Source organism: Malaclemys terrapin, chromosome 6, assembly GCF_027887155.1.
Source record: "Malaclemys terrapin pileata isolate rMalTer1 chromosome 6, rMalTer1.hap1, whole genome shotgun sequence".
Taxonomy (NCBI): domain Eukaryota; kingdom Metazoa; phylum Chordata; order Testudines; family Emydidae; genus Malaclemys; species Malaclemys terrapin.
This window is the reverse complement of record NC_071510.1, coordinates 22580754-22589592: the sequence shown is the minus strand read 5'-3', so window position 1 is coordinate 22589592 and position 8839 is coordinate 22580754. Positions and strand designations below refer to the sequence as shown.

The 8839-nt window shown below is 44.2% G+C and overlaps 1 protein-coding gene across 1 annotated transcript; it reads right to left on the bottom strand.

The window, feature by feature from the left end:
- Positions 1–3896: 3896 nt before the first annotated feature.
- Positions 3897–8448, bottom strand: CDKN2B (cyclin dependent kinase inhibitor 2B). Its single transcript, XM_054031535.1, has 2 exons — positions 7914–8448; positions 3897–4865 (listed from the first exon to the last, which is right to left on the bottom strand). The coding sequence occupies exons 1-2, from the start codon at positions 8040–8042 to the stop codon at positions 4584–4586; spliced, it is 411 nt and encodes a 136-aa protein (XP_053887510.1). The 5' UTR covers positions 8043–8448; the 3' UTR covers positions 3897–4583.
- Between the last annotated feature and the right edge of the window lie 391 nt (positions 8449–8839).

The window sequence follows — 8839 nt, the reverse complement described above, 5'->3', positions numbered from 1 at the left end:
GCCATTCCAGCCCTCAAAATAGTGGAACTCAGTTGCTGCAATAGGTTCTGTGTTTCCCCTCTGCACAGTGGTGAACGTCACCGCTGAATAGGCCGCTTAGAACCGCTTGCATAAGTAAGAATGACTCACACGAGTTAGAGTAGCAGGATCAGCTCCCAGTTTCTGAAGTTCTTCCGGTATGTTTATGGTTGTGGGAGAACCAGTTGCAGGCTTGGGCAGCAGCTCTAATTTAGCTAAAGAGGGAAATCATCTGTCTGGTCCTTTTACTCACATGAATAAAGTGAGCAGAGTCTGGGTCAAAGTTAGGGAAACTGCATGAATGCTGGGAGGGAGCGGGCAGGGGAAATTGAGAAAGGTACAATACGTTAGTGGCCTCATAACAGCCCCATAGTTTTCCAAAAAGATTAATAGCAAAGCTTCCTCTTGCACCAGAGAGCACAATTAGCCCCCCAAAGGATAACTAGTGTGAAAATAATATTTATGGGCAACGCCTGTCTGGATTAAACCCTATTTGATACACATTGTCAAATAAATGTTGGGATATTGTGGGTCAAACCCTCCCTGTAAATCTGCCACTCTCGCCTGACTCCAGTGGAACTAGGCTGCCATACACCAGCGGAGAATGTGGCCCTATGTGATACACCTGTGCTTACATTTTTGCTGGTCAATTTTTTTCTCCAGGGGCCCTGTGGGGCCAGAACCGCTCACCTTTGCTCTTCTCTTTCTCGCGGTCTGTGGGAGCGATTTCCCTACGGATGCTTATGCATAACCTTCGTTACCACTAATAAAAAAACACTCCTGTTAATCGAATGTCTCTGCTACTTCTATAAACACGCCGCGGTGCTAAACATGAACCTGGCGAATTCGCAATGAAGTTACAATAGCCGTGAAGATTTTTAGATACTGGGCACCTCGGGCAATTTTACTTTATAGAAATGTGTAGCCAAAGTGTAGTTCCTATTACCCCCCAACCTATAGAGTTGACGCTGCAGGCTCTCAATGAACCCTTCTACTCGCTGAGCCGCGGTTCAGACCTGGAGACGTGGTGTCTGCTTTTTGGCGTGAATATCCTGCTTTTCCCACAGTCCCCAGCACGCTTCTCAGTGGTCCTGAGTGATTTGGGGAATGCTCGGAGGGGGTGCGGTGCTCTATCGGAGTAGTCCAGGTATGGATCGCCAGAGCTCAAGTACAAGTACATTCTCCCGTCACCTGCCTACTCTGAAAAGTGAGGAGAGCTTGAATTTTGGTCTATTGATGTTTAACTTTCATGTCAACTAAGGGAAGTTAAAATTGGTGGACACGATTATCACTTCACACATTTCTTGCTGCTGTTCCCATGGAAGTCAATAGCACAATTTCCAGAATGGAGTCCAGTGAGCAAATGCCGGTTTTACAGAAGTTGCTTAGGAAGGTCGGGAGAGGGATCCTCTCTTCCCGCAGAGTTCAAATGAAAGTAAATAATGCCTTTTAAAAATCTCCATTAATCTTTCCCCAGAGGGAGGAGAATAATCTGTTTTAGGCCTTTGGTTGGTGAAGAGCCGGTTACTGTTTACAAGAGATTTCTTTTTTAAATGGCAGGGATGTGAACAGCAACAATCCAATAAGGGACCAAATCCTGCCTTCTAATTTGCCCAGGTAATTCCACAGAGATCAGTGGGGTTACGCATGTGAGTAAACTGAACAAGATTTCCTCCAGATTTGTTAGAAATATAAATAAAATGAGGAGAGCAAATCTGTATGGAAAATAGTTTAACATTCACCCCTTGCAGAGGAGTTGCATAAGGCCTTCACTTACACTTATTCGTCATGGGTTACCGTTAGACACAGGAGTCTTGCTAGCCCTCTTCATGGGGTGAATTTCATTCTGTAATGAGCAGTTGACACAGGATGTCTGATATGATCAAGGTCATTCAAAGTCAGAGAACAGAAAGAAATTACTTTTATCGTGAGTTTTTGCCTCTTAGTGTATTACCAGCTCTGTTCTATTTGCACCAAAATTTCAACTCTATAAAGATAAGAGTATCTCTCTCATAATAGTAAGAACATTTTGACCACGCAGATCCAAAATAAAAAATATAAAAAATTGGAGTGTGTATTGACTTACTGGATTCTGTTTTCTATTTTTTTAATTCTGCGTTACAGCTTTTTGTTTTCTTGCTGAGAAATTATACCTTTGGATACATTATCAACGGCTTGAAATTGCTTAGATGAATAGTCCTTTTTTAATGTATTCATTTCTCTCTCTTGTTGTTGGAAGCTCAACTTTTTCAGTGTAATTTCTCCCTAATATGTATTTGAGACTTCCTTCCATTTTGGGGTGAGACTTTCCTAAATTGATTTTGAATGTGTATACACACATACACAGTTGGTCCTGAATATTTTGTTCTTGGATATTGTGTGATGGTTGTTTTTTAGGGAATTAAAAGAGAAATGAAGAGACAGGGAACATCAGGATATTGAAATGTATAGAACTATTTTGTATTTTCAGTGTCAGGCAGCACAGGATTTCTAAAAACCTGTATCATTCACAATTTCCTTCTTGTGGCACTGCACTTTGTAAAGCAATCTGGAAAAAGGATGGGGCGAGATGGCAAAATTTGCAAAGCATACAAAAAGCATAGTTAAGTCCAAAGCTGATCATGAAGGGTTACAAAGGGATCTCACAAAACTGGGCGACTGGGCAATAAAATGGCAGATGAAATTCAGTATTGATAAGTGCAAAGTAATGTATATTGGAAAACGTAATCCCAGTTATACATACAAAATGATGGGGTCTAAATTAGGTGTTACCACTCAGAGAGATCTTGGAGTTATTGTGGATAGTTCTCTGAAAACATCTGTTCTCTGATAACAACTTGCAGCAGCGGTCAAAAAAAGCTAACAGAATGTTAGGAACCATTAGGAAAGGGATAGATAATAAAACAGTAAATATCCTATAATCCATGGTACACCTTGATTACTGCATGCAGTTGTGGCCATCTCATTTTTTTTTTAAAAAGAGATCTATTAGAATTGGAAAAAGTACAGAGCAGGGCAACAAAAATTATTAGGGATATAGAACAGCTTCCATATGAGGAGAGATTAAAAAGACTGGGACTGTTCAGTTTAGAGAGATAACTAAGGGAGGATCTTATAGAAGTCTATAAAATCATGAATGGTTGGAGAAAATGAATAGGGAAATATTATTTACCCTTTCACATAATGGGTAACTATTGGTTCTTGCAATGAAATTAATTGGCAGCAGTGTTAAAACAAATATAAGGAAGTACTTCTACAGGCAAGGCACAGCCAAGTGTGGAACTCATTGCCTGGAGATGTTAAAGTCAAAAGTATAACTGGGTTCAAAAAAGTCTTAGATAAGTTCATGGAGATAGGTCCATCAATGGCTATTAGCCAACATGTTCAAGGATGCAATCCCAGTTTTTGGGTGTCCCTAAACCTCTGATTGCCCGAAGCTTGGACTGAAAGGGATAGATCACTTGATAGTTGCCCTGTTCTATTCATTCTCTCTAAAGCATCTGGCACCTGCCACTGTCAGAAGACAGGATACTGGGCTAGATGGACCATTGGTCTGACCCAGTATGGCCATTCTTATGTTCTTAATCTTTGTGGGACACATTGCAAATATTTTATTACTATAGAGACTTTTAACATCTTACATAATTTCACCTGACGATATAGTCTACACCTTCAGTTGTTAAGTGAAAATATGAGTCTAAAATGCGAATAGGAGTACCCCTAATTATCCAAAACCCTGTTAAATAAAATAAAACGATCATTTTAGCATTATGAGCCTCAGGTAGCCTTTATTAAACTCAAAGTCAACCATTAACATCAATGGGAGTTGGATCTGGCCCTAGGAGTATAAAATTCTTAGACCCTCTCAGGTTTCTATGTTTGAAAAGATGTCTAGCTTCTTTCCTATCCGCATCTTTTGGAAAATCCAGGCACTGGGAAGCATCTGTTCGTATTCCAGGTCTGGGAAGGAAAACTGCAACCCAAGAAATACACAAAGATTTGCCTTCTGTCAGACTAGTAATAGTTTATTAATTTAAGTGGTGTATTTACCTTCATGGTTTCCTTTACAGTGGTAGTGTTTGAACGTTTTTTTTTTTTCAAGTATAAGTAATATACATATTTGTGCAAAGTAAAAATCTAAAACAAAAACAAAGATCGTGTTTGCTTTTAGAGCATTTGAGAACATTTCCAAGTGGCATATTTACAATATATTATTCCTCTTTATTATACTTCATACATTTAAGAAAAAAAGCCGGACAATAAGTTATGTTCTAGGAGGAAATATTATAACATCAATTAATGTGGACTCTTCTGTAGACGTGGGGAGGGTACAGCATTGGATTAGAGATTAACAAAATTGGGTGCAACCCAATGAGTGATGGCCACAGCCTCCCCTGCTGCCACCCTCTGATTTCCAGCCTACTGTGTCAGGGTAACAAGGCGGCTCCTAGGTGTCCTGGGGGGTGGTACCCGGCTGCTGTAGACGAACCTGGTGCCTGCAGTTCAGTGCTTTGTGTGGCTGAGCAGGGCAGAGCCCCGCAGGGAGCTGGCCACCCGCCCGGGCCCTATGCCTGGGGCGGAGCGGCATTCCTTGCAGGCTGGGCTCGGAGGTAGCTGACCACTTGCTGATGCCCGCTTTCTACAGCTAGGTCAATGGGGAGGCGGCCCGATTTGTCCCGCAGATCCAACCGAGCCCCGCCTCGGTGCAGCGCCACAAGGGTGTCCAGGAAACCTTCTCGCGCCGCATCGTGCACTGGGAGGGAGCCGGTGCGCGGGTCCGGGCGGTTGGGATCCGCTCCTCTCTGCAGCAGCAGCTCCGCCACCTGGGTGTTTCCCATCATCATGACCTAGAGGAGAGGGGCAGAAGCCGTCAGTCACTGACTCCGTGTTTGGCCAACTCTTTAGACGGGCAAGACTCCCACTGGTGGCCAAGCCTGGGTAGGGACTGAACTGCAGGATTGGATTCTCTCTAACTAATGCCAAAGGGTTAACTATTGTGATTTTCAGTCTGAGCCTGATCCAACTACCATTACAGTCAATGGGAATCGGATCAGGCCTGTACCTACAACAGGGCATCTGGAAGATAGGTTAATAAAATGTTGATCAGAGTCAATCGCCTCTAGGCTCCAAAGGCGTCGAATACCACAAAGGCTACAAGACCAAGAGAAACGGTAAGCGGTTTGAAATGGTCAGAAAATCAAGTCTTAGGTATCCCCCCCAGGTATGTAAATGTGTATATTATTTCATGTATGTATTAAAACATCAGTGTGCATACAGGCGCGCACATTCGTGATCTACTGTAAATAATCCCCTCTTACGCACAATGTATTTGGGGAAAACGCTTTCAGCTTGTGAGCACATGTACAGAGAAATGCTACCGACCATTTATCTGCACAAACGTGAACCCCGGTTTTAGGAAAGTCTGACATTTTACTAAAACGGAGGGTTCTTAGGTGGACCCAAAGGGCGGGATCCCGCAGTCCTTACTCTGGCAGAATTCCCGTTAAGGCGAACAGAAATGTTACCTGAGTAAGAAGCTGCTCATTATGAAAATACAAAATTCAAACTGGAAATTCATTTATAAACACACGCACAAGAATAACAACAATAAAAGCAATGACTACCTCCAAATTGCTTTTTTGAATGGCAGGTATAATATAGATTTAAATCTTTCCCTCTGTATAAAAATATTGAATTTCAATTTAAAAATAATTAACTTTGCTTTAGTTTATGGCACTTCCAACTCCCCCACCCCACCCCTGCGCTTAAAATAGCAGATCATTCACTAGCACTTACACAGCTGTTATGCTTTCTGCCGGTACGACTTTACGAAAACAATGATTCGGCTGTGTCTGTGTTTCTTTTTAAGGGATTTAAAATACAGTTTTAACTTAGTCAAATGGCCATGAAGACACTAAAATTTCTATTTACCTTATGACCATACTAGAAAGCTCGCTGCTTTTAAAGTTAGTTTTTTTATGTTGAAATCTAAATACTGAAAGATACTTCACAAAAGTGCAGCAAATTAAATGATGCAGCACAATTTTTACTGAAGGGATATTATCAAATGCATAAATTACTCCTTTTCAGTCAAATGTTGATGTTGTAATACAAATTGTCATTGCCAGTCTTACACAATAGCTTTTCAGATAATTCCAATTTTGTTTTATGCGAGAATATACATAAACGTTTGCTAAATACATAAATAACTGAACCTAAGTAGAAATCAAGATTTAGAATGTACTTTACTTTCTAGTACTCCTGCACGAGATTAAAGTTTTTAATGTCTGTACTTCGCTATATATTACATAAATAACTCACTCTAATGCATACCCTTTTCCCCCTTCCATGATCTAGTGTTTCTACTCGTATATAGTTTAGTTAATGTATTCGGTCTCGGACGAAAATATTATATCACTACTTCCTGTAGTAGATTTAAAATGAAAGGGCACCCTTTCCGAAAATGATATTTAGGCACAGATATAGCAATTATTGAAATTCGAAAATTTAAAGCACTTGGTGGGTTTGAGTCATCATGTCACAATTACAGTTACAGATGAAAACAATAGGTTGTTAAAACTAAAACTGCTTTCAAAGGAGGTCGTGTTTTTAATAGACTTTCGGTTTTCTCGTTAAGTGAGATGAACTAGTTTTCTTCGATCATTTCATAACTGTGGCTTCGGTGCCTACTCCTTCGGACTGTCCTCCCTCATGTAGATCACCCCCAAAGAACTAAATGGGGGCTTTGTCTGAGTAGGGGGTGCAGGATCGGGCCCTGAAAATGACCAAGAAATACTAGAGGATAAATATTAAATCGGGCATATATTTATCTCTTTATCTATAACTAGCCAACCGAAGCATGTCCTTTTAGAATGTTAATAACGTCTGATATCAGAGGGGTAGCCGTGTTAGTCTGAATCTGTAAAAAGCAACAGATGACTTGCAAGTCATCTGAAGAAGTGAGGTTCTTACCCAGGAAAACTTATGCTCCCAATACTTCTCTTAGTCTTAAAGGTGCCACAGGACCCTCTGTTGCTTTTAATAATGTCTGATGTTTATCTGAGGAGTCAAATCTAGTGTTTTATGACTTTGTTTCTTATAGATATTTCTGCGGCCACCGAGATGGTGTATCGCCATTTCAGCATTTTGTTAATCTTGTGAAAAAATGTCTAGCGTTTGTATGCACTGGATAGAATTTCCCATTCCGCTTCGCCTTTGGATTTTATGGGCTATCATTGATATTTATAAGTTTCAGAGTAACAGCCGTGTTAGTCTGTATCCGCAAAAAGAAGAACAGGAGTACTTGTGGCACCTTAGAGACAAATTTGTTAGTCTCTAAGGTGCCACAAGTACTCCTGTTCTTCTTTTTATTGATATTTATAGTGTCAACTTTACCGTCTCGGCGGAAGGGGTGATTTTTGGCACATGTATGAGAAACAACACTCCCTGCGTAAAAGCAGTCACAAAATGCGACACGCGCTAACAAAAACAGGTTTATTTTTTTTTAATCGCCTGCAAGAATGATTGAGTGCATGGCGAATAAATAGCGAAAAGAACAATCATGGAAGGGGATCGGCTGACTTTCTGAAGGACTCTACATTGATGTGTCGTTTTGCCACCCCCACGCTATGAGCAGTCAGCCCGGGGTGAAAGTAACAACCGACGCTCCCCGCACTTTGGAGCTGCTGTGTGTGATGATAGCCGTAGAATGCCTGCGAGGCTTTTAGAGAGCCCGAGTCTACGAGGCGCTGCGTTCACTTAAACCAGGGCGTGCTAAGTGCTCAGCACCTGCAGTCCTGGAGTCTTTTTGGTTCCCCCCCTTTGTACCACAACCTCCCACCGGGTCCTGAGGCTCCTGCCTGGCTTGCCGTGAACCCTCTCGCTGGTCCCTGTACCTGGATCGGCGTCCTGTCGTAGGAATTGACTGCATTGGGGTCCGCCCTCTGGTCCAGCAGCTCCCTCACCTTCTCCAAATTCCCTAAGGCAGCGGCGCTGGCCATGTCGTTGGCCCCGGACTGGCCCATGCCTCTTCCTCGCTGCTGGATCTCACATCAATTAGCACCAGCGTCCGGGGCCCCCGTCTTGCGCTTCCCCCTTTCGGCAAGGTCTCGGGGCTGGGGCTCTCCGGGGCTGCTCCAGCTCGCACCGGTCTCCTAAGCCATCAGAGCGCGGCACGGCCGCCGGTCGCCTCTCCTCCGAGAACCCCGAGGGGCAGCGGCGCTTCCTGGGGTGGCTGCAGCTCCAGCGGTGCCCACCACCGGGCAGGCGGGTGTGAACAGCTCCCCGGGCTTTCTCCCGCGTCGCCCTCCTCTTTCTTCCCCGGCCCAGGTTCAGCACCGCCGCGGCGCCGAGCGAGAGGTGAGTGCCGGCTGCAGGGACACCGCCTCTGCGGCTCCGCTGGAGAAGCCCAGGACTTGTTTTCTTCGTACAGCTGGTGCACCTCCCCGCCCCGCGCCTGTCCCCTCCCCTGCCCAGCCGCCCGGTACGTGTTCTGACTTGCCCAGCCGCTGATGTCACGCACCCAGGCGAACAGCGACCAGCCATGGAACAGCTGGGGAGCGCGGTGTGTGAGAGCCAGTCCCGGGGGCGCATGCGCTCCTGGCTTCCGACTGGCGTTCTATAGAACGTTCGCAGCCAAAGATTCTGGGGAAGAACCTTCCCGTCTCCTCCCCCCACCCACACCCTCCCCGCTCTTGCAGAGTCAGCGGAGGATTTGCGGCTTGGGCCGTTGCTGGATGGTGCTTCCAGTGCCATGGAGCGAGGGATGGGGGGTAGGGCGGCCCTGCTCGGCAGTAATCTTCTCCGCCTTCAGCACAGGCAG

What these genes read in the sequence shown, in the direction of transcription:
- CDKN2B (XM_054031535.1), bottom strand. Translation starts at nt 8,042, where the DNA reads ATGGGCCAGTCCGGGGCCAACGACATGGCCAGCGCCGCTGCCTTAGGG. An exon ending in ACGACAGGACGCCGATCCAG is followed by an intron (nt 4,866 to 7,913) that starts GTACAGGGACCA and finishes CCTCTCCTCTAG; the next exon opens with GTCATGATGATGGGAAACAC.